General features: G+C 39.2%; 2 protein-coding genes across 2 annotated transcripts; one reads left to right on the plus strand and one right to left on the minus strand.

Annotated features, from left to right (window-relative positions):
- Positions 1-630: 630 nt before the first annotated feature.
- On the minus strand, positions 631-21,960 carry iqch (IQ motif containing H). Its single transcript, XM_070830498.1, has 20 exons — positions 21,910-21,960; positions 20,914-21,036; positions 20,719-20,816; positions 20,486-20,561; positions 20,115-20,234; positions 18,179-18,281; positions 17,312-17,484; positions 16,635-17,180; positions 14,836-14,902; positions 13,844-13,927; positions 13,560-13,741; positions 12,391-12,663; positions 12,045-12,233; positions 7,386-7,506; positions 6,849-7,135; positions 3,500-3,658; positions 2,092-2,214; positions 1,617-1,678; positions 1,035-1,143; positions 631-810 (listed from the first exon to the last, which is right to left on the minus strand). Exons 1-20 carry the CDS (start codon positions 21,958-21,960, stop codon positions 727-729), a joined length of 3,030 nt encoding a protein of 1,009 aa, XP_070686599.1. The 3' UTR covers positions 631-726.
- Positions 21,961-22,603: 643 nt separating this feature from the next.
- On the plus strand, positions 22,604-25,749 carry aagab (alpha and gamma adaptin binding protein). Its single transcript, XM_070830888.1, has 10 exons — positions 22,604-22,754; positions 23,088-23,278; positions 23,363-23,459; positions 23,568-23,657; positions 23,754-23,837; positions 23,933-24,012; positions 24,186-24,282; positions 24,445-24,549; positions 24,698-24,747; positions 25,061-25,749. The coding sequence occupies exons 1-10, from the start codon at positions 22,655-22,657 to the stop codon at positions 25,136-25,138; spliced, it is 972 nt and encodes a 323-aa protein (XP_070686989.1). The 5' UTR covers positions 22,604-22,654; the 3' UTR covers positions 25,139-25,749.
- The last annotated feature ends 946 nt before the right edge of the window (positions 25,750-26,695 follow it).

Genomic DNA, 26,695 nt, shown 5'->3' on the forward strand with positions numbered 1-26,695 from the left:
ATAAAACACTGATTTGATATCTTGACTATGCTATCTTTTGCTATCTTAGTGGCTATTTTGCACTGGTACTGTAGTTAAATGTGGAATTAGAAAACAATAACAAATTGTAATAGTGGATAATTAGGAACAGCCTACATCAAGTTAGCATATCCCTCTGTACATTTTCAACAAAATACTGTATTTCTGAAAACATGTTGTATTTCACAATATACTGTATGATAAAGAAAAAAGTGTCCTTTGACAATCTGATTTCAGAAAGTACCACTCACTTTCTGATCAACTCACCAAAATGATGTGTGGTCACAGGTTCACAGAGGTAAAGAATTATTAAAATATTTCACTAAACAATAACAATATAATCATAGTCATCTATGTTGTAAACATCTAGGCAGCGCATACACATCACAAGTTAATTTCATGTCACATGTAATTTAAGCAAAGTAAAACTGGTTTATATGATGTAAATGCATGAATACCTCATGATACATGAATCCAGTCTTTAATTATATTCAAGCCGCTAAAACAGATCCCAAAACCATCTATTACAAAGGGTCATGACACATTCTGACAATGTTTGTCTTGAATTTATTTGGTTTTCTGTGTTTGATCAGCACTGATTCATCACTGGGGTTCATGTATTCACAGAGTACTCTAACATCAAAGCTGGCAAAAACATGATGACTTAATTTGGCAAGAGTAAGTCAGGTTTGTCAGTGAAGCAGCTGTCTAAGCAGCAGGTTTACTCTCCACCACCCGCATCTTGTTCTGAGCAGTCATCTGCAGTACATCCTCTATGTCCTTGGTTAGCTCCTCCAAAAAACAAAAGATGAAAGAAGTGAAATTGAATTCCCATTATTCCCATTATTATTCCACTTGAGCACAATCTTTCATTCAAAAAATATATTCATGTTATTATAATATACTAAAAACATGTATTTGGTGACACACTCTTCAGCAGAAGCACTCCAGCTGACCAGAACTTATATATGCAAGTTTCATGATGAGGAGAGATCGTTAAGTCATTAACATGGTACCTTAAAATTGGTTTCTCCTTGCAGTTTAGAGGCTGATATTTCCTGATGAATGACTGACAGACCCCGAGTAAAGGTCACCAGAGCTCCCTGGAGATCTTCTGAGACCGTTCTATTAACGACACCCCAAACAAATGAGTTTACTAATGTTTCCCATGTTGCTAGCTAAGAAACAATCATCTTGTTCATCTGATGGTGGTGTTTAAATGAAACCTTCAGCAGACAGCTTCTTGAGACTTTAGGGAGATGAGCACAGCTTGATTTAACTGTTACAGCACTGTGTAAGCTAAAGGATTTGAGTGATAAATATGTTAAATAACCCTCTACTTAACAACTTGTAGAGTTCTTAACAACAACCACAAAGCCAGAGGTGGCATCCTAATCCTCTAGAAGAATTGACTTTACTCTCAGTCTGTGGAAGTCTTTCATCTCCCTAATCCGGCACTGCTTTTTATGTGCTTGTCTATTTGAACAGACAGAAGTAAAGAAAACTTAAATGTGCTCAGAATTCCTTCTCCTACTAATGAACAGTAAATTTAATTAATACTATGGGTATATGAATTTGATGCAATAAGAAATACTTACATCAGTCCAATATTGCATCGCTTACTGTTGTCGTAAAGAACAAAAACGGTGCCTTGCTTTCTCTGAAATTCAAAAAACACACAGTCAAAAGATGAGCTTTAAGATCACATCGTGTAGATTAAACCATTTAGCATTCCAGTGTCATACTCGCACTTTACATTTTCAAAATATTAAAATCAGTGCAGTCAAAGATACATCGTTTTTATCCCATGCATTTTTATTCCTTGTCAACATTACTCCCAATGCAGCTTGACTGCCTACAGTCTGGTGGAGATTTGGGTGTAGCAGCTAATGCAGCCTGAGCTGCAGCCCTTAAAGAGGAATGAGAAGCAGCCTACTTTGGTCTGATAGCATCATTTCTGTCCACATCCCTGGATTTTTTTTTGTTGTTGTCATTTTCAAACTTGTAGTTTTCAATCGCAATTGTGCTGACCATGTGACATCACTCAAGGTAATTTAAAGTTTGGGTTTTTACCTTCATGTTAAATCCTATGCCATAAGCCTTGCACATCTTAAGGAGCACATTATGGTAATACATGGAAAGGTTAGAGTGAAACAAGTGGGTCCCAATAACTGCATAGCGATTAACCACAGGAGGCTGTAAGAGAGACAAAAAACAAGAAAAAAAAACATAGAATTTAAGTGTATAATTATTGGCATTAGTCTTTCTGTTAATCATGCTATGTTCTATTATATTTGGGGTTGAAGTAGTAATAGGTGGTGGTGTGTGTAAAATGGGTGGAGTAGAGATAGCTGAACCCCGTACACATATCCTTAGGGTCACTGCTGAGTTTGGGGAGTGTGTGTGATTAGTAAACATGATGAGTGTGGGGCACATGTGGTAAACTGTTGGGCCTTTCTTAATTAACTGCAGGGAGGAACAATTAATGTTTAGAAGACATGCCAAATACAAGATGAACTTAATTGTATGATGCCAATCAAAGAAACTACAGTTTTGGGACTGCAAAGATTCGCATTCAGTTTGAGACAAAAGCCCTACTGAATGCACAAAAGGACTACTCAACGCACAATGCACATCACCATAATAGACGTTCTGGGCGTGTGAGTGTCGTAAGTAACATTCGAGAGGTCGATTACTTAAAAGTGGCAAGGCTCAAGAGGATAAAAATGTTGCTGGTTCTCATGCACCTTTGGGAGACAAAAAGAGCAGGCCTAAGCCCATGTGAGCCCAGGAGATAGACCATAACTCGCTGTGATGGCTGCGTGTTTGCGGTTGTCAAACACAGGATGCTCACACAACAATAAAAGTGTCCAACAGGGATTTAATTGTGTTTGTAATATGCAGGCCCCTAATGATGGCCACTGCTGAAGCCATTAACCACTGCGGTGGCTAAACTGCTGCACTGAAGCACCAGGCCACCAACTAAATGAATGTTTGATAAAATAATACAAGTCGCAGATTAACAAGCGTAAACTCAGGCATACTGCTAATAAAAGAACACTATTGTTTAAGGCCTGGCAGCAGGTTGATGAGGTGTTCAAGCATGCATACACATGCATAATGAAAATGGTATGAATTATTAATGTGTTGATTATTTAGACTCATCTATCAAAATGGTAATGAATTCAGCACCTAAACACCAATTGAGCTCAGTGCGTAATTACAGTATTTAGTTGTATTTAACAAAAATGAAGAGCAAAACATTGATCTATCTTCGTGATTACTGGAATGGTATAATAATATCCTCCAAAGTCTCAGCATGCTTTAGATCTGGTGGTTTCTTTGTTGTTGTTGTGGACAAAAATTATTTATCATTTAGGGGATTAAAAACACAGCATACAGCATTTAAAATCAAGCTTTTCATGTTCAAGAAAATGAACATCATCAAGACTGTTATTAAAAGCAAATATAAGAAAAGTACTTTGGCTGCAATCTGGTGTTCACAGCATTTCTCTCTGATTGGCATTGGCACTTCTAGACAGCCGGCGCGGCAGTTCAGCGTTCCTCCAGTCATCATCAGAAGCATCTGGGTCATGGCCAGCTGGTCACTGTATGTGAGGTTCAGATCAATAGCCCACACCTGCAAACACAGACATCACGAACTCTGAGTCACAACAGAGAAAAACAGACACTAAAAACATAATATTTCCAATTTAATCACAAAAATGGAACATCAAAGGATTCCACCCACCAATCCTTATAAAGAGATGGGTCTGTGACTTTTAATCCTTACCATGTTATCCATGTTGAGAGGCAGGGGGAAGGAAAAACACGGTTAGTGGTGCATGCTCGACACATTTAGGTAATTCAGTTGTAGAATGACACGTGCACAAAGTAGATCCTTCCCTGCGTATTTAGAGTCTGCCCTGGGCTACTTTGTTTGGCTCAGGTCTGATGAGAAGCTAAGTTCAGATATGTATGGTAAATGGCGTCATTATAAGTATATTAAGGGGTCGGGTATGGTCATAGCCTTCTGCTTAAAAAGGGCTAATTTTCCCAATAATAACCTAATAGCTCTGCCCTCTCTTCAAAAGTGGCAAATAAATCACTAGTGAAGGAGTTGTTAATAACTAAGTGGCAGTCGGCTGCCTCCTTTTGCTGTTCCTATTTGTCAAAGTAAACGCTCCTGCCACTGAATGCAAATCACTGCCTGTCTGAACCACGCAGTCTCTGTAACCTGAGCACATTATCTTCACAAACACATTTCATATGAACTGCACTTTAAGTTTTATTAAATTCAAATATACTGTGAAACGTAGGTCATTGTCCAGGGCTGCAACTAACAATTATTTTCATTATCGATTAATCTGGCCGTTGATCTGATCGATTAATAGTTTTTCTATTAAATGTGGGAAAATAGTGAAAAGTGCCGTTCACATTATGTCATCACGTCATCATGTCATCACATCATCACATCATCATTACGTCAAGGAGATGTTTACAATGATAGAGGACAAAGAAAATCTTTGTTTGGCATTTTTTTCAGATCAAGATGATTAATCGTTTACTATAATTTACAAATAACTGGCTAATAGCTCATAAATTCAGATCATCAAATTCAAAACACAATATATTAGTTTTACAGCAGCAGTCATACGAAACTTCAAAACACCTCTATTGAACCACTTGAAGAAATACCCAAAATAAAATATTAACATATTGTAATGTCTTTTTCTTTATCTTAATATGCAACATGTTATGCCTTTCACTAAAACGTTCTAGTTAGTAATATAAAAGTAAATATTGTAATTTCAACATTATGACTAAGCCTTAAAATTGCATACGTGGTATTTTAGAAAGGAATAACAGAATACACAGTATATGATAAGTGTAGAACAAGTGTAGAATAAACAGTAGACAGTAAAAAAGGTTCAAAGAATTTTAAGCTGTGTGCAGTCATGTTTAGCGACACTTCAGTAGTATGTACTGCACTCAGCCACCTTTACTGTCAGTAGCTACCACTGGATAGATGCTAGTCTCTATGCATCAGGTTGGTACCTGGGTCTGAGTGATGGACACACTCCACAGCGCCATTCACTCGACTCACTAAAAATCATACTCTGATGTCTCATTGTTACTCTTAACAAAGCCGTGGGAAATGTAAGCCTGGATTGTACCTGTTTTCTATTGCCTTGCATTTTCATTAAAAACCTTGATGCTGCAGCTGGGGCCCCAACGTTCCACAATGTGAGGAACGACTGCAAGGGCAAACATATGTGACCCACTTCTTCCCATCAAATAAAGTAGGCAGCTTTTAGCAACAGGTTTGAATCTAAATTGATGTTTAAATCCAGACAGGTTTGCCCATGTGGCTCTCCTCTGTCTGAGCTGTGTGTGTGTGTGGAGAGATGGTTAAGAGTCTGTCTTTAATGTTCCTGCCTCTATTGAAGCACAGGCTGTTTAGAGTCTATTCTTAATTATGCTGTCAGTGAATCCCATTCAATTTCAGGTCAACATTGAGGCTGAAAATTAATTCTAAGGCTGTCATTATATACACTACACACTAAACAGTTAAAGAAAAGGGCAGCTTCTGTCCCTATGATGAATTTGAGAAATAACACATATGGTCACTAAAATGACAATTTAGTTGGACTGTATGAAATCCTGAAATGTAAGAAATGTGAGACATCATTTTACCATATAATGTGGTAAAATCATCAGTTCATGTAAAGACTAATGACAAAAATTATTCTGGTATTTTAGGTCTTAAACGAATCATGAATACTAGTTCACTAAAATAAATAGTAATTTTAATACTAATAATTCTAATACAAAATATCTAAAGTTTGAACATACAAATTGCATAGTCTGAACAGTGCTTGATCACACTGAGTTAACACGTAATCCATAAGATACTACCCTCTAGTGGCAAGCATGTCCTTAGCTAATGTCTACTCCAAATCCATTTGTTATACTGAGAATCCATTATGAATGCAACCATAAATAAAACAAAAGAAAAAAAAAAAACAATAGATTTATTAAAATGTCTTGAATAAGCGGAGGATGTATTCCTATCTGATGTATTTCTAATGAAAGAAGGAGAAAAAACACATTCAGTGTCCTTTTTCATACCGCTCTGTGAACTGGTAAAATAGCTCTAGTGCTTTGTAGTGCAGGTTTAGTATTTTATAGACCATATTATAAACAAAGCATTTCATTTTACAGCCCTGGATCAATAAGCAGTCAATGTAGCCACATGTTAGGAGCAGAGGTTAAACCATCATAAACCAGTCCATTTCCAATATCATAAATCAAGAGGGTTTCAACAAAACTTAATCCTGACAAATGAAATAAGGCTTTGACAGCGCCTTGCTGCAATAACGAGACAAATTTCAGTCGACCACTGCAGGTAACCAGCTAGGGGTTAAACACTGACAGGGCATCTCAGTGAGGCTGCCAAATCACTTTAGAATGACCTATTGTCTGAAAGATAGGTGCCTCTGAATTTCTCGGCATTGTAAGGTTAAAGGGCAAGCCTTAAATGGTGGAATCAGTGTATCGACACAATAAGACCTGACAGTTTATTAGATGGCCTTGTGACACATTTGGTCCCTGTGCCCACTGTTTGCCTTGCCTGTTTTCCAAATCCCAGGGGAGCAGTAAAGGAGGCACCTATCTGCTCATATGGATCCCTGATCCAGCCTAAAAATTGATCTCTTTCACCACGATGCTGCAAAACAGATATGGACCACCACATGTTCCAACAGCCTGGACCAAAACGACAGTGGTAGCATTAGTTAAGGCCTTCTCGTGTCCTGCCTATGTCTCACCTTTTGCTCCATGGTGCTATGGTCCAGAAATGTAACCAGGTCCACAGAGACATAACCTATGATATGGCGCTGTAGACAGGCCTGGCCCACTCGCATGCAGGTGGAGTGCAGGGTCTCTGGGTTTACAGAGGTCTGAGGAACAGTAGAGCCCATAACTTCAAGCTGACAGGAGCCATGAAGCTGGTCTCCACAGGAGAGCATTCTCACCTCACCCCCGGGCTCCAGCAGCAGATCTACTGTCAGACAGGTGACACTGTCTGAAGGGGGGTAGGCCTCCACCACACCACCTGGACACACAGTGAGAACAGAGGAATGGCTACAGTTCAGGCAAAAAGAAGTTGCCACTGTTACAGCGTTTTAAACTCTTCTGACAGCTGTTTAACAACCAACAAGATTAACATGAAAATTATCAAATATATAATTTGTCAGAGGCACCATCTGGGACCTAGGATGGACATAGGAAATGAGTGTTAGCATATTCCAAAAGGCTGTATTTGCAGATGAATAGCATTCAGTGCCTGACAATAGGTATCTGACCTTGCCTGAGGAAGGTCTTCAGGAAGCAGGCCCAGTTGGGATAGCAGGAGGTTTTAGCAGGCCGGGCGTAACGGTCAAGCCACTCTGGGATCTCATCTAAATATCTGAGCATTACAGACTCCTGCAGAGAGAAAGTTAAGGTGCATACATTGGGGATCCACTGAAAATGAGCTGTTCACAGACCTGAGGACATATGTATGTTTGTAAATTCAAACACAGTAGCTACTTTATTTTGTACCATTATCAAAGCTTTCTCTGTGTCGACTACATTATTGGAAATGCCCTTGTGTTATCCGGATGACTCCAGTGACTGCTTGTTATCCTTGAGACCTTTGGTGGCTGCTTCAATTTCTGTGTGAGTGTCTGATGGATGCTGCAGGAGGGTCTATCCGTGAGTGACAGCCTATTATCAGAAGGCCTCAGGAGTCTAATGGCTTTAACTCACAGCCACAGACAGCACCTGCCCTCAATAACAACTCTCTCCACTGGGCAGCTGATGAATGCCTAAGCTAGCCCCATCTATCTGGGGATCAATCAGAGCTTGACCGGGATCGATATCACTCTTGTTTCTGTAACTAGGAAATGCCATAATGGTTTCACCACTTAATTATGCTGTTAATTTCTAACTTTTGTTTTAGGTGTCTCTTAAACAGTTTGTCAACTCATGTACACTGACAATGTTGTGATATAGCTAAGGTAACGGCAATGACTCTATTAAACCTTTAGCTGTCATTTTACAACACATATATCACATTATAAAACTACAATTGAATGCTTATGTTGACTCTTCATTTAAATTAGATTTCTGTATTTAACAAAGTCTGTGTATGACAATTAAGAAATAATTTAATTTATATATCACTGTATGTGAAACTATTCTGAAAGTTGACTAAATTCTGAATGTAAACAATGTCTCTGTCTTTCATCGTTCCATCTAGAGCATTACTTTGTTTTGAGTATGTGCTGTCTGGCTTCACTGGCGACAGGACTGGAGATTATGTTGTTGATATTCCAGTCATGTAACAGCCATCATCATATTCAAGTACTGTAAGAGGCGAGGTCAAATGCTACACAGTGATTCCCCCTATACAAACCATAAAGCACACAATGGTGCGGCAAAAAGTGTAAGGGAACGGTTGTCATTTTCAACGGAAGAGCAACCTCACCCCAGGACTTTGCCTATGCAGTTCACAGAAACAGCAGGACAGGAGGAAAAGAAAGAGGGGTATTTTGCAATAAATTATTTGGACTTAAACTGCGTACAGTACCCTGTGATAGGATTCAGGTTTTGCTTGGTGTCCACATAAAGCCAAGCAATCTGGTCATAAATAAAACAGATGTTATCCTGCCTCTTTGATTGCCATTTCTTCTCTACATTACATAGTGAAACAACCAAGAAGCCACAGCAGGTTTCTGGAACAGAAGGATATAATCTGACTAGTCATACATTTTGTATCAATATTCATTTTTTGCAGTACTGTCCTTCTAAAGCTTCAATTTACTATAGCCAATGAATAATTTCACATGTTACATGAAATGAAACATTAAGCGCTCTCACAATATTTTTGTCCGTGGTTAAATTAAATATCTTAGTCCGAGAAACAGCAAAAGAAGCTTAAAGAAGCACTTATGACCTCCAGTGAAATAAAAAAAGACACAAAGCGAACACTTATCAAACGTGAATCAAAATTTTTTAACTTCTGATTAAGGTAATCAGGTTAATTATGTTAAGGTGGAAAATTATATATTTAAACTCCTCCAAGCAATCACAGGCTGTGCAATATTTAGACAGAAAACATCTGTATAAAATGTTCCCGTACCTCTTCAGTTGTAGTGATTATTAAATGACCCATTTCGTTGACAAACTTAACCTAAATAAGGTGTTGCTCAAGATCTGTTTGTACACAGCGTGACAAAAAGAAATACTCCATCTGTTGACGCTATTAGGTGTAATTTTTACCCTCTTGTGCCTAATGATCCATATGCAAGCTGTGTGAGCGCTTAAGTGTGTGTGTGGCACCCTTCAGGCATTGCATGGGTGCAGATCTACATGTCTTTAACCTCTCTCTGTGTAAATGCTAAAAGATGCCTGGGGGCTTTCTGCAGGCTAGAACATTGTGGTGGAGGCTGTGGGCCCCACAATATTCAGAGAAACACACTAGCTCCTAGACCTTTGTGGAAGCTTCTATAACTCCCTCCTCCCTCATGTCGTACGCTATTACACGTTCTTTAGCATAGCCAGAAGGGATCTGATTGTTGGTATTATTCTGAAAGACCACATGGCATTCTTGTGAATCAGGCTTCTTCATGCTGAGCCCTTCAGAACAAGCAATAATTAAAATAATATGCACACAGTTTATGTAGACTACAGCCAAGTATACTCTCTATTTTTACAGTGATTATAATGAGTGTGAGACATTCCACTGAATTGTAAAACGTATTTGTATAATATACACTTCAATCATCACTTATTTGTTATTTTTAGGTGAACAATGGTCTTGGTGAAGAACTGTTTATTATGAATTAATATTTAAAATGCCTCATTTGATCATTTATGTTTCATTAATAGTTAATTCAATTGCTGCTATTTTCATAAGCATAGCTTTTAACATCTATTGCTTAAACGCTCGCAAACATTCAGCAGTGTGAGTATTCATCCTATTCAGTAGCTGCCACTGCCGTTGCAATTAGGTCTACTTTTTTTCAGCAAAGTGCTACAATAATGAGTGTTATAGCTCAAAATATGCTGCCATGTTTGAACATCCATCTGCAGTTTCTGCTGTGAAGAGAGGATAGCATGAAGATACACTGACATAAAATATTCATATGCTTAATCGACAACATTGTTTTGTAATCTTTCAGCATTTAGAGCCACATTGCTATCCTCAACATACACACGTACAACAGCAGAAGGATGTTGTAATAAATGTAAGGGGTTAATACATTTTAGGGGAAAACAATGTCATAACAAAAAAAATCATGCAATGAGAAGCACAGGATGTGGGCTTTGCTTTGATTAAAAGAGCAAGGTGTAGAATAAAGGCCAGTTAAAGTGTTGTGTCCATATGGCCCAGAAGCCCCGAGGCTGTCGGCCTACACTGGGGGCCTCGGCACTCTTCCCTCTCCATGGGACCCCAGCTGGTGAAACAAACCCCATTTACTTTCCTCTGCTGCCTCACCACCATTATGGACCTTGGCTGTGGCTCAGCCACTCTCTGCCATAATTAACAGCACTGATGCCACAACAATTACAGCCCTGCACCACACACTACACTATGAATCAAAGAACGAGCTAATAGGAACAAAACAGAGTGAGCCATAAGAAGCTTGAGATGACTGCTGTTCTTTCAAATGGAATAAAAAGTAAAATCGTTGTGCTCCAAGCCCACAATCATTAGCCAGTAATTAGTTTACACAAAGCTCCTAGTTAAATGGCAAAATACGGTAATTAACACATGACAGAAAATCAAAGGCTACTTTGTAAGCATATGAGAAATAAGAGCCAGGGGCTCAGAAGCTGTGTACAGATTGCATCTGTACTAAATGAATGGTTTACCAATGATTAAGCACATTTTATTTGTTTTGAATAGGTCTGAGATTAAATCTGCATTTATTTTCTGAGGAGAAAGCAAATATTGATATTTATAGAATAATTACGTTGTTACACTTTTAACGCTAAACATGGTATTTGTACTAAATTGTTCTCTTGGGCTCAGATGAATCCAAAAAGTGTTATGGATAGACAGACACAGAAAATTCAATGTTATGTACAGATCAAAGCATCACCATCAGCTGCAATTAAGGATTCAATTGTTTCGTGTCATTTACTTCAATATACTTTCAAGACATTTGTAATAAAAATTCAATCAGCCTTGAATCTGTGGGACATCACTCTGCACAATGGATTTATAAATATATATACACATGCGCAGAGAAAGAAATGCTGACCAGATTGTCTGTATTGTGACTTAACTGTCACTGCCAGGTGAGTTAGGGCATTAATACTATTAGACAGGCATGTGTTCTCCCCAACACACTGACACTAGTTGATGTGTATGCCTCGCAGAATGGATCATGGCTGCGGTATGAACAGATATTTTATGTATTGATTTAATGTTTTGTGGCTCTGGGGATGATGCTCAAAATACTGTACTACAGGGACCAGCATTGTGCCCAGGCTAAATGATGACATCTCTCTGACCCCAGTCTGACCTAAGCTTTTGTTCCATCAATGACAAAAGTGACTCTAACCCTTTTTGAGCTGTCCCACCTCAACAAGGAGCACAATTTCCATTTTAATATCTAGCTCTTACTCCAATGTTATCTGTTAAGCATCTAGTTGTTACCATGTTAACTACAAATGGCCAATTCCTCATTGGTATGGGTGTAATAATAATAGCAATAAACTTTATTTGTATTGCGCTTTTCTAAAACCAGTGCTTTGGAGCGAGCCATAATAACAAGACATAATGGTAAAAACATCAATTTAGGAAGAAGTAATAAGGGAAATAAATAAAAAATATATAAAAACACACACCAAAACATCAAGAAAATTCAATAAGACATTGCCTAAAAGTAAGTCTAAAATGTGCTCTAAGAGGTGGTCGTATAGGTAGTGACAGAGAGGGAATGACATAAATCTCGGAGTCACATCTTTACCTGAATCCACTCTGTGTTCCATAGCTCCGGACCATGACGACGGTATTCCTGCTGGGCCCAGTTATAGCAGCTAAGTTGGTATGTATCACAGAAGGCTGTACCACGGCCACCATGCTCAGAGTCCATCTTGAAGAGCCAGCGCTGCACATCAATATTTTGAGGCATGATCTCAGCCAGTGTTTCATGAAGCTAAACCAAGAAAGAGACATGTGAATCACAAACTAAATCATATAAATAATTACAAGTACAAGTAAAAGTCAAAATGCGTCCTGTGTTATCAGGCACTGACAAAGGACCTCACGCTGTAATGAGCTCTCTGTGTGCATTTGTGTTTTTGATCTCGAACCTGGTTTAGTGAGAAGATGTCTCCTTGACTAGGCGGCACGCCAACCCCTGCCCCAATGAAGATCCTCCTCCCTCCAGACTTGGTGCTGTGAAACTGTGCAATAGCCGGCTCTGGAGCCAGGACTGGCACTCCAAGCTCATCAGCCACTGCCAGGTCATCCACATGGGCCACTCCACCCACAATGTAGGTCTGCTTCCCCTGGATCAGGCTCCTAATGCGCTTCAGGGTGCGTGGACTGTACTTTAGCAGAGTGGACAGGCACATGTTATGGGTCTGGAAGTGAAGAGGGGAAAAAGATTACCACTGGAGCTAAGAGTTCTAAATGTGTCTTCCAAGGGTTGTTCCTTGACCTGATTTATCACTGTGTACATACAACAGATCTATTATTGTAATAGCCAGCAGGGTTTTGACCTCTCCTGTATTCCAGCAGGTTGAATTGATAAAAGCCGCCTGTGGGAGGCCTCCCCTATCCTTCACATCTTTAATGTGTGCTAGCAATGAGCTCCTTGGGAATATAACTAATTACTTCACATCTGTATTTATTTGATCCACATGGAATTATCCCTTCTGTCACTGGCAGAATGCGCTGCCAGCCATGGGTAGCAGTGATTCATCTCAGCAACACGTCTGGCACAGTTTAACAACAAAACAGCAGGAAAATCAATAGAAAGAAATGAAGAGGACCATGTCATGTTACACATTCAATCTAGTGCAAAAGGATGTAAAGAGATGGATAGAATAGCTGGATGTAAAAAGACAATATAACAACATCTTGATTTTATTGTATTGAGGTAATCAAAACAATTGAGATTTTTTGAAAGTGCAGCAGTTAGATGGAACAAACAGTTAATGGAACCAACTAATTTGTAATTTAATTATATATTCAACATCAGCGAGAGGCCATTAAATGTATTGTGATTAAGTATAATTTAATACAGCTCTAGTGTGTTTACTTTGAAATTACACAGATGTTTAATTTCAAAAGTAGTAAAAGGGAATAAGAAATATTAGTGAAGCTCTCACAAAATAACTGAATAGTAACAATCTCCTCTAGTACCCTCTAGAGGAGAATTCACAAACTACAGATGCGCTAATGCATCACTACAGTACAATACAGTACTGATTTCTCTACGATTTTGCACACAGAATGGGAATGTGATTGATCTTACCGGGAAAAAATCAACAGCCTCAGGTGTGATGATGTTAAAGCGTCTAACGCAGGATGAGGCCTGAGTGGTCCCCGTATCAGCTCCATCTGTGGATCCATCACACTTCAGCAGGCTGGTGTAGTAGTGCAAGATATCGTCCCCCAGATGCAGCGGACATATGTAGATCACCTCCACATTTTCGTCTAAAAATACACAACTAGGACTTCACAAATGACATATTTGCAATGAAGTATACAAAGGAGTTCATGTTTGTGCATGGAGATGAGGATGTGAAAAGCTCCTACCTCTAATATCACAAAGTCTGCCTATTTGTATGTTCTGTAAGATGTCAAATCCCCTTAACTTCAGTCGCTGGCTCTGAGAGTATCCTGTCAGAACAAGGTCATAAGAATTTTAAAAGGCCTTCAAAGAGAGAATCATATGTTCTCTAATTTGCTTTATTCAGAATCTGTTGCTCTGCACAACTACCCTCAGACATGGGAGCTACTAGACTTGGGTGTTAGGTAGTTAAGTCTAATCACACAGTAGAGCAATCTGATGATTAATTTAGCTTAATAACTAGCAGGTGCGGTGTCTGTTGTGTGCTGGGAGTCCTGTTGCACCATGTCCAGCCGCCACTGAGCTACATCCACGGTACCTCCAGGATTTTACTCAATGTCTGTCTGGATTCCTGCCTGAGAGAGAATCCTCAACTGAATCAAGGTAATTAAATGATTGGATTCATGCTAATTAACAACAATGGGGTTCAACTTTCTAATTATCCTTGCTCACACAGCACTCTCTATAGCCACCCCAAGTGCAAATAAAGCATTCCATCTGCTAGTAATTAGGCTTAATAATTTTAGACAATCGCACAATGATTTACAATGCACATGCCTGATTACAGTCTAAATGTGAGAGCCATGGTGAAATTAGAACAAGAATAGATCATAGTTAGCACTCGTCTGGTGCAAAAATACAGCAGCTTCCTCCTCTTTCGAGTGTTTTTTTTTTTTTGCACAGCAATAAAATAAGACCTTTGTGACTCTTGCAAATATTCAACATAATGGCTTTTCATTTGCTTAATCTGCAAATTAAATGGCGATTGAGACTAAATTGTTCAGTTCCCTGGCATGGGGACTGTCATCATCCTGTGAGTGCTTTCCTGCAGAGAGTCATTTGAACGAGACAGAGTGCCTCCACCGGGGCCACAGACTGGGGCAGCGGAGTGGTGAGACAGGGGATGACTGCTGCTGGATCAGATGTGTGTGTGTGTGCAGCAGGCAGAGAAAGCTACCTAATGAAGGGATGTGGATAATGGTCCTCTTGGAGGACTGGATGTGTTTCCAGTTGGCTGCCAGATGCTGGGGATGGAGAAAAGGAGTGATCAGAGAGGGGACCACTTGAGCGTGTACACACACATACACACACACTCACGCACACACACACAAACACGCACACACACACACAAATCATCACATCACTGCATAGCTAAAACACATCAAGCCAATATCTCTCTGGGCTAACAGAAGCAAACCAAGCATAAAATACCACCTTAATTAAATTAAGCGTTTACTTAGAAACATCTTCTCACAATTAATTCAATCAGCAAGGTACATGATGCTACTGCCAGGGGAAGATTAGCAGGCTTAATTAACAGGGTATGAATGTTTAAAGAGTGAAAACATACATTTAGTGCATGTATACACACACAGCGATGTTAAAACTAAATGAACTTGTAGGCACTAATTAATATTGTGTCAGCGCTCTAAAAGATGTTCAGCCCAGATGACAGCACAGACATGACATCTACGCTGAATGGGAAAAAATGTACAGAGCATTATACATCTAGGAAAATTGTGCTGTCACACTGCTGTCTTGATGAGCTAAATAGAAGCGCATTTTAATTTACTGAGCTTAAGACTGTGAGTTTCTGCTTTGGCAAAAAGACGTTACAAATTTCTCGAGGTATTGAGCATAAAAGTCACGACGCCCTGGAAAACGCAGTAATGTAGTCTTCACAGTTCACAAGCTATGAACAGCCAGTAAATCTAAAATCCAGAATTTAATTATCTAGTCAAAGTGGAAGGAAAATTGCATCAAAATTAATCAGTTTTGGCATAGTTTGTAAATTTTATAATTTCATCAACACTCTTTATAAACAATTTCAATAATTGTCTGTTTTCATTCTAAAACCTAATATCACCACAACACAATTTCAAATTTAAATATTTAAACTATTACATTTATAGCATGTCTTATATTAAGCTATGTTACATGTTCTGTAATTAACAATCTGAACTCTTTGAGTACCTTTTTCTGCTCTCATAATCACAGTTTCTTCATTTATCTTCTTTTGCAATAAATGTGGCGGCAGGTTTGTTTTGTTCATCTGTATCTTTCTGTCTGCTGTTCCCCTCACTCAAATGTTTTAAGTTTATCTCTCTGTTGTTCCACTCTGCTCATCTGTCTCACTGCTCCCCTCTGCTGTTCTGTGTGATAATCTAAAACCAGATGTACTAAAGCAGCACATTTTAGTTACACTTACATACCATGATTAATGACCCGGCATTCTTATTGACATGGCAGTGACCCATTTCTGTCCTTACTCTTACAATAATAAGAGTAACCAAACAGTAGTAGAGACTCATGGCACCTCTGAAAGTATGTTGAACAAACACAGATTTTTACTGGCCCTTTGTAAATCACTGAGGTGGTTGTCTGAATGAGAAATTTTATTGAAATAAGCGGAAATGTAGAAACATTTTATTTTTATATTTTTTAACAATGAGGTGTTTTTTCTATAGTCAAATGGTTATATTGTAATTTTAAAACACACTGTAACATTTAAAGATCATGAAGCTAATTTCACTTTAATTAAAAAAAAGAACCTCAGATGGAACCATGTGCATCCAAATTTATGATTTACCTCATGTAATTTAGAAAATCATAAATAAAAAGTCTGACTAATTATGAGAAATTTGCGAAGAGAAGAAGAGAAACAAGGACAAGCTCTGAAAAGATGAGAGAGCAATATTTAAGTAAGAGAGGGGGAGAAAGCAAGATAAAGCACAAATTGGACATAAGCAGCATCACCTGGGCTCGACTGCGGTAATTCTCCAGTTGTCTGAAACGCTGGGCCTGCAGGGCCTTCCTGACACGTCGTCTCTGAATGTGCATCAACCATGAGATAGCGATGGTCCCTGCCGCCCACTTGCGCTGACAGTGGCGCAGGTAGGCTGTCTGTGCTGAGTAGCGCCTCCAGCAGGACTGGATGTGGATGGCAGCCGCCTCAATACCTCCCTCTCCCTTGTAGCGCTGACCTGGGCGGAAGACCAGACCCAATACCTCCTCCGAGTTTTCAAGCACTGAGACGAGGTCTTTCACTGGAGGAGCCTTCCTCCAACCATTATCCCAAACATAGCCAAACTCCACTAGCCGTTCCCCGCTCACTTTGGCTAAAGGCACAGCAAAGTCTCTGAGCAGCTTTTCCAAGGCCTTCAGAGCATCTACCACACTACTCCAGCACAAACTAAAGCTCTGCTTGAAGTGACAGAAATCTGTTGCCATTGGGTTGATCCGTCCATTTATGATGGTAAAAGGGTATTTGCTGATGTTAACAGGAAGTCGCACAGGTAGATTCTACAGGAAATGGGGAAACAAGTGAGCGGCAACCAAACCAGACTTTACCAGAATTGAATACAGTTAAAGAAACTGAATCTTTGATGCCCTTCTCTTTTTGACATATCTTAAGAACATTACAGTACTCTTACCTGAGGGCTTTTAGGGATAAGACAGTTGGTGCTTTGGATCAAACCCCTGTCGTCCATACTCTTGGAGGTTGTGGATGGAGGCGGTGTCTTAGTGGTCCAGAGGGGTGTGGTTGTACATTCTCTGACTTTTCTTTTGTAGGTGGATCCAGGTTCCCATTTCAGCTGCTTCAAGCCTATCAGACCCAAAGCCACAGAAAGACAGCTGCATTCTGCATCAGTGGCATCACTGTCAGATCAAGTGACAGCTTTCATTACTACAACAGAGCCAGTGAGTGGTTAAAACAATCAAAACAATGAGACAAATGGCGAAGAGCAAAATAGAAGACAAAATGCACAATTGTTAGTGTTCAAAGTGTTAAAATATTGGATTACCAACATTGGCGCTACCTTTTTTAAATCAGATTTCAATGCCAATGTTATTTAAAAAAAATGAAAAATTGGATGTAGAATCCTGTAAAATGTGAATCCTGTAAAATTATGTTTAGTAGAGTCTTTGGAGAAGCACTGACCTATTTTAGACGAACATGAATCCTCTCTGGGGTGAAGAGTAGCAGCCTTGGATTGGATCGACACATGAAGCAAACTTGCATCTGGCACAGATGAAAATAAGATACCATAGTTTCAAAACATTGTGCTTGCTCTCCTTTGGAAAACTGTCTGACTAGGCAAAAGGAAAACAGAACATTGGTATTCAAAATGTAATGATTTAATGTAACAATGTAAATTACAGTAGATAGCCAATGAATATAAAGTAGTAGCCTGATCAAAGTGCCACAAGCATCAACTTACACACACAATCAATGAGCATTTGTATGGAGCAGCACAGCAGTGAGGTGTTGGTGATGAGCTGTTGAAATGTGTGTTTACCTGTCCCCATCTCCTCTTCAGGCATTTCCAGGCCACGGTGGCCCTTTGGTTTACTGGCCTGAAGACTCAGAACAGGGCCAGTGATTATTCTGTTATGTTTTGCCTGAAAAGAGCATGTTTATAAGATCAATGATTGTACATCCGGCCCTAACCACCCATTGATCAGACTTATGCCAGCTTGGTTTTGTAAGATAAAATAACTTTCTAGAAAAACAAGTATAAAAGAGAGGCTTGGGATAGCCTACATGATTATGAATAATAGATTTCCTGTATTCATTAAGAATTTCGGAGAGCCATAAAACTGACAAAGTTGTAAACTGTCCTGCAGCCCATGTCCTGCAGCAATTAATTACAAAGTAGCCAAGATTCAAGATTAACCATAAAATACTACACTAATAATTCTGTTCTGATAAACATACATCTCTAATGCACACTACTGAATCATAATAAAATGACAAGTACATTTGATAGCCTTGTTCGATATAAAGAGATTCAAATGTCTCATTACTCAGAAAACGCAAAGTTTCTGCTGCTGATCCTCCAGGCTTGTCACCTTATGTCCTTACTTTCATTCTCCTCAGACCACTGAGCTCTCTGACAGACCACAGGTAGTAGCCAGGTGCTGGGAGAATCTCCCCTCAAAGGCACACATCTGTTTCAGATGGGGTTGGGAAAAGGTGGCACCTTTTGTAAAATTGCTAAAATGCAAAAGCTCATTCCCTGGCATGGGTATGGAGTAGAGAAGAGCTGGCCTGAGTTGCAGGAGAAGGCAGCAGGCAGAGAGCCAGTGGTTAGCAGTTGGGGAAGCTACGGCTGTCTTATTGGCATGCTGGACCAGGTACCCACTTCTGTCCTGAGACAGCTGTAAACCAGTAGCCCATAGCACAGCAATCAGGCGCCTGTTTCTTTAGAAGAATGCTGATGTGCTGCAATCTGCTGCTTTCCGCTCTCTGCAGCCAGCACTTCCATCTCTCCTATATCAGAGTGACAGTCTTGGCCGCTATTTCTCATGTAAGGTATAGATTCCCAAAAACATATTGAAAAAGAAAGTGTGTAAAATATATCTAAAACTAATGTCGACCTTTGCAAAGATTAATTTGTTTGCTGTGACAAGTGCTGGCTGTCATCAGTAAGCCAAGTGACCTTTATGTCCCTTTCTCTCTGAGCATGGGACTTGAAGCACCTATTAATGCACACCTGTACCATCACTCTTCATTCCAGCATAAAGTGTCTATTCTGGGGATTAAGGGAGTAATATCATTGTGAGGAACAATGATATACTGTAGCAGGAACTCATGCAATGCTTCCAAATCAAATCTTTCCTGAGGCATGTGCTCTGTGTTACAGTTAATATCAACTAGGACTCAGGACACAGGAATCAGTTTATCACTGTACAAAGCAAATAACTTGAGGACATGATTTTATAGTCTTTTATCATAGTTGATTATAATCTTTTCTAGTGGGAGAAACAATGTGTGATAAGAAAGTCTGCTGCATAACTAAGAAAGCCAAGGAAAAACTCAATTATCACCTCAATTCCATAGAGTCTGAAACACTCCAGTGCAGACAAGAGTCAGGTCGCATTTTTAAGTTCATAGTGTTTAACTTAAAAATACCTGGAGTACACAGTACACAAATAAGGTCGTCAGATTTGTTCTGTAAATCACAGTAGACTTTTAAAATGACTTTGATTAATTTAGCAATACTTATCATGATACTGATTTTTGATAGATCTTAATCACACTCTCTGTAAAGTGTTGTGTCTATGGAAATAATGCATGGCGTAAACAAATGTCCATGCATCCATTCAATATCTGTACCACTTATCCGTCAGGGTTGTGAGGGAGCTGGAGTCAATCCCTGCTGACTAAACAAATATAATACTCCCAATCCACAGCTAAACTTACATAAATGCATTCATAGTCAGATCACTTACTGCATTTGTGCTCCTCTTGTGAACATCAGGGAGTGATATCCCAAATTTCTGATGCATAATGGCTCTGTGGTTTGGGTGAGCGGGATTACACAGCAAACGTGTGGTTAACGCTGACTTGTGCTGACAGAGACAGAGACAAAGTTTCAAAAGATGTACCATAGAAAATGTAATCACAATGATTTTAATGTACACATATTTCTGGAAATCAGAAAAGTATCGATGTGTTTTCCTTTTGGCTTCTCTGTCACAACTGTCTTAATTTTGTCTCACCTGGTTTAATGTGCAATCAAACAGAATTGTTGAATCTCTAACTTATACATTGTAGCTTGTAAAAAAGGAGCACTCATTTCTGAACATGAAAAATAATGTACCTTTTCCCCAGGTGAAATCCAAGGAAGCTCTTCCTTATGTGGATGCACATCCGGGATGCTCTCCAGAGCAGGTTTCCTGTGTTATGTGTCTCTTTCAGGTTTACGAAACTCATCACCAGAATTTATGCAATTTTTAACATATTTCTTCAAAGTTATAACAGTGGAGTGGCAAAGGAAGGTCTCCCCACAGTAGAAAATTATCTAGCCATAAAAAGATGCTTCTCATTACTTACCATTTGGGAATCTGCACTGTCTTCTTTTGTAAGTCCTCAATGTTTGGAAGAACCAGCAGCTGTCTGGACACTGCTTTCAGATAGTCCTCCGAATGTTTCTATTCATAATCAAAGAACATAAAAGTTGTCTGTTTGTAATCCTTCAGTTGTTAGTATTATTGTTATCAGTGCTTATTCTGCATTAAGCATCCTCACCCTGATGCTAGTCTCCGTCTTGTGAATGGCACTGTCCAAGGCTTGAACATCCAGTGTTTTTCCTCTTTCATTGATGGAGATTTTCTCAAGAGTACATTTGAGTTTTCGCAAATCATCGTGAACCTGTAACATACAGTTGTGTGATACTGTGGATGACTGGCCTGAAACATCAATCTGGCCCTATATGTGGCCCTGGATCTCAGTACACGGTGTCACTCAGTTCACACAGACTTCTAACAAAAGACCTAATGGGGAACCACAAATGTTCATTTCTAAGCTTTTATACAGCACTTGCAATAAATATACTTATTTTCTGTACAACCTTTTTGTCTTTAATGCACAACAAAGACAGATTTTGCGGGAGAAAACACATTTCTCGGTGTGTGCTGCACGTTAACACACCTAGGTGGATCAGTAAAACAAAGTGTGATGCATCCGCCGACCAGCGGTGGTCAGTGGACGTAGAGTACAGCTCATGAGTATCTTTGACTTTTACAGTGATGAAGAGAACAGTGGAGCCATGTTTGTAGTCCTGATTCTGAAAAGTTAACCACTAGTTGACAGGGAATTACTGGATTGAAATGTTGGTTTCGCTAGAGTCAAAGATGTTCACACTCTCACCAACTTTTATATTTCCTTTTAAGATTTGCCCTGACTTGTGTGACCAAGTTATAAATGAGTGTACAGAGTGCCGAGGCTACACGGCTACCTACAAACATGAATTTATATTAACATTTAGCTTAACGCTAAACTACTTACATATTGATAGTTTAGTCACGTAAATTCCTGTCTAGCTAACGTCAACGTTAGGTTAAAAAGGTTTAAAGGAACGAGAAATGAAGCACTTTATCATTATTCATTATCTGTACTGTGGTTATAAATTTGCCAATTTGAATTAACCTCACAAAACTACCTAACGCTAGTAAGCTAGCTAACTAAAGACAGATACATTAACTAGACAGCATTATAGCCTCTAACAGTAACGTAAGATATTACCTGAAATAAAACTGCTCCCAAATCATCTTCGTTTCTAAGCACGTCAGACATTTTTAAAGTATTGGTTTTAATAATACGACTCAAACATGTTTCACCATATCATAATGAAAACTCGTAATACCTGACGCTAACGTTAAGTACTGTTACCAAACCAGTTAGCATTAGATAGCTAGCTAGTCACCGCTGAACATTTTTCAAACAATATTCGTAACCATGACAACCCGAAGCCAACTTTGAGTTGTGGATATTTGCCCTGACTTCGGACTGTCAGACAGCCGCCCGCTGCATGCATATAAACCACCGGCGAAGTTTAATTACAAATGGCAGATACAAATTACAACTAAGGCCTTACTTTTATATTGGCTAATCCTTAACCAGTACTCATTAATGTAAGTATACATTATGAATTCATTGACGGAGTTTTGATGCAGGTGCTGTGCCTGAAAGCTAAGATCAGGGCATCGCACACCCCACAAGTTACACAAAATGCTTCAGTACAGGAAGCGCATTTAATGTCACTGTCGATGTAAACACACACTACATGTTGGTACCTATTATGACAGAAAATTATCTACTGGCAACGTAGCGTTACACAAATATACTGAAAGAAGCTGTGAGCCCAGTTTCTCCACAGTAACGATGCACCGGAAGAGACCGTCGCAGCGGCTCAGTCAGAGTTGAAAGGTTATGAACGCTGGCTGACGTCACGTTAAGCTAGCAGCTGGAGAAGCTCGTCTCAAATATTATGATAATGTCGACCACAGAAGAAAGCATGGAGATCACTATTCCATGTGTGCTCATCACTAGCTGTGACAGTGGTTTTAAAGAAGAAGAGCTGATTAAACGTAAGTTTAGCAGAGCTTAACGTGCATGATTTAGCAGACAGGCTAACGTTAAACAAAGCTAACTTAGCACAACAGTTAACATTTGGTACCGTCTGCATGTAGCCAATATGGGTTAATAACACGTTTGTCTGAGGTTGTCAAGCAAGTTGAGTGATTTATTTTTGCGGGGCTGATGTGAAAACGTCAATGGCGAGGTGTAAGGGGATTAAGTAGGCATTATTTCTAACGCTAGAGGTAGTCGGCGGTCACAGTGAGAGCAAACTGCACAACTTAGCCCAACCTAATGTCTCTATTTGTGTGTGTGATCTATAACAAATGTGTTTTTGGCCTCAGAGATCCTCAGTTCGAAGACTTTACCCGAGCCGACCAAGAGAGAAGAATCTGTAGCCTGGTATCCATGGACCATCAACAACAAGTATTATACAGCAGATGTCAGGCTATGTGTTGTACCAAGCACTTTTCAAATGTCATCAGAGATTGCCCAGTCCATGCAAGCCTTCATCGCCTATTTTGACAGTACAGTGGTACGTGTCTTAGGAATGAGCCATAGCTTTAGGACATTTTGTGATGCACTTGTAATGTTTACCATGTGTGCATGGTGTTTGCAGAGGGATGGTCTGGAAAAGCTACAACCTTGGATATCAGTGGTGGAAGATCTTGCTCCAGAGGTGCTCATCCTGGTGTGCGACAGAGTCTGTGAAAACGGTCAGTCTTCCTGCTCTATGTGGAAGCAGAAAGCACTGGGATACAATTTCGCAGCGTACTATATGCCATCTGAAAATTATGCCATCTGAAAATTAATTTGTATTCTAGGAGTCACCAGGCATGAAGCACAACAGTGGTGTTTGGCACATGCCTTTGAGCTGGTGGAGCTCAATCCACAGGAGTTGCCAGACGAGGATGGTGAGGTTTACAGACAGCACATAATGCTAGTGTGCACTCTTTTTTATTTTTTTAATTTTCAACTCTCATTCACACTGTCTTTGTTGCCTTCATCAGATGATTTTCCAGAATCCACGGGAGTAAAGAGAATTGTCCAGGCTCTCAATGCTAATGTGTGGTCCAGTGTGGAGATGAAGGATGGTGAGATGATATCATCAGTACAATTACCTTTTGAATGTTCCCCTGAATGTCCAATTTATCTGTGGTATGTAATGGCGCATATCTCTGTTTGATAGGGCACAATCAGGGCTTTGGTCTGATGAGTAGTTTGGTGGCCTCCAGACACAACAACCCTCACAGCTGTCAAGATCCACCTGTCAGTGAAAATTTTGTTGTAACTATATTTTCATTTACCTTGATTGCAATTTCATTTATATTTGTAATTACCTTTCAATGTGGTCCTACTTGTTTCTCATGTATATCAATCATTTTTCATTTAAATGGGATTTTTGAGGAGGCAAGCTAACCCTTGCCTCTTTTCTGTCACAGTCCTCCAGCTTGCCAGTAGAGGGCTCACATGTCAGTGAGGATGCTAACCATACAGAAAGTAGTACAAACACAGACACACAAGGAGACTCAGTAGTTGGTAAGTGAACGATATCTGAAGTAATTTTTTTCCTAAAAGTGATATTCATGTTGCCGGCATATTTTTTTAAGTATGCTCACCCAAAACACTGATATCATGATCTCTGGAAATGTCATTAATAACATGTTAGTTTATTAATATTCATTTTGTTGATTCTCTCAGATGCGATGACTGATTTGGACATTCAGGAACTCGCCAATCTGACTGCTGGAGATGCAGATGTGGATAACTTTGAACGTCTCTTTACCAAATTAAAAGAGATGAAAGGTAACTGAGAAATGAAAAACAAACGCACAACTTGGTGCTTTTTAAAACGTACAAGATCTTTGGTGTGTTTCTACCTCGTTCTCATTGATGGTGTGGAGGTCAAATATTTGTGATTTATTCATGATTGTTTTTTTGGTTTTTTTTGCAGACAAAGCTTCTTCATTACCTCATGAGCAGAGAAAGGTTCATGCAGAGAAGGTAAGCAACAGTATTCACCCCTGATTACAAGACACCATGACTAGGATCTGTTCACATTCATAGTCTGTGTTTCCTGGTTATATAAAAGATGTATTATTTACCATAAATTGTTTTGAACTGTGCATCACAAACTGGTAATGATATCTTCACAACATTGTCAAACTAGTCAGTCCATGCCTGAATAAATGATGTGACAGACAAAAATGCTGTAGCAGGTTTCAGTGTGAACTCTTAGTTGGCTCAATAAATTCTTCAGGTTAACATGTTTATGTAAATTCCAGTATTGAGTATTTCCACTAACACTGCTTTCCAGGTAGCAAAAGCGTTTTGGATGGCCATAGGTGGCGATGAAGATGAGATAGACGGCTTATCATCGGGTGAAGAAAGCTAAAAGTAGCTACCTGTGACTCTTTTCCCCTGATTCACCTCCTTTCCTGGGGCTCCCACAAGATCCAGCGCCCTTTGGCTTGCTTCTCGCACCTGAAAAGTGGAGATGCTTACAGACTGTACTGTAGGCATAGTCATGTTTAGAAACTTTTGAATCTTAAAAATGAAATGATTGCAATGCTGGTGTATAATGAGAAGCAGTTTAATAACGTGATTAGGGAGAGAAGATAGCCAACAGATTGTCCTGACCCTCAGTCTTCTCCCCTGGATCCCTCACTATGCTTTGAGCCCAGAGTGCACATTAACACATAATGGTGTTACCGGTGGAAAAGTTAAATAATGTGGGCTTTGATTTATGTACACGTCCTTTAGGTACAGTTGTCACATATATTTGAAAGTGACATAATGTGCCTTATCCTTAGAAGAGTTGTCAGATGTTTAATGCACATCCTGTTGAATCAACATAAAGACTTGTGATTTTAAATTTTCTCTTTTCTTTTTTTTTTACTGTGTGTGTATGTCGTATTTATTTTAACACAAGACTATTGCACCACATGGGTACATACAACTCATCTCTATTAAGTAAAATACGCAGAGCAGAAAAATAGGAACACCTGTAAGCTTCAATGACCTCTGAAATAAAGAGACTGTTCAGTCCAGTCACGGCACTGTATTGGACATTACACTGAAAGGTGTTCGAAATCTTTTTTTTTTTTTTTTTTTTTTTATTAGTAGAAATGTTAAACAACTAACAATATGCCTGCCATAAACAAAACCACAAACTATAATCTCAAGTTGCCTTAGGGTTGCATCATCACCTCAGACAGTTTCATAATATTGCATTTATTACAGCACCGTAATATTGGAGTGCATTCATGTACAGGGATTTCCATTTTTTCTAGACACTATATTAAGTCATGATTTAAAAAAATACAAAACATTAACTTGGAATTCTTTTTATTCAGTTGCAATTTATTAAATTTTCACAGATAACAAAACAATGGTCATTTGATAACAAATATTAAGCTACATGAAAAAAACATGTACATAAGTCTTGGAACAGAAATCCACCATCTAAAAATATCAAGGAACACAAGTACTGATACAAATCTACCAACTACCAAACGCACTGGAGTACACAGTGTTTCAGTTTAGCACCATGTAACTGTTTTAATAGAGCACATGGTGACTCAGTCCTATGTACTGCAAGTAAGTGCAGGATAAACATGGTAGGTTCATCAACAATGATCAAGGACAGCGAGAATATTACACATGCCTTATATTGCAGAAATGTACATGTAATATACAGTATTTACTGAACAAGCAAACTACTACTAGAACTAAAGCTTTGCACTGATCAACATCGTATATTGGAAGTGCATCATTTACCCACAAGGAGCATAGTGTATTATTGGCTAACAGTTGGAAATATGTGAAAAGACCTGCATTCATGTTTTCACTCTACACGCCATCGATGGATGAACCACAGACATGGTTGCCGTTAGTGAGTACCCTTCACACTGAAGTCACACAGTGCCTAAATTCAACCAGTCCACTATGA

This window comes from Pempheris klunzingeri, chromosome 5 (genome assembly GCF_042242105.1).
Source record: "Pempheris klunzingeri isolate RE-2024b chromosome 5, fPemKlu1.hap1, whole genome shotgun sequence".
Taxonomy (NCBI): Eukaryota; Metazoa; Chordata; class Actinopteri; order Acropomatiformes; family Pempheridae; genus Pempheris; species Pempheris klunzingeri.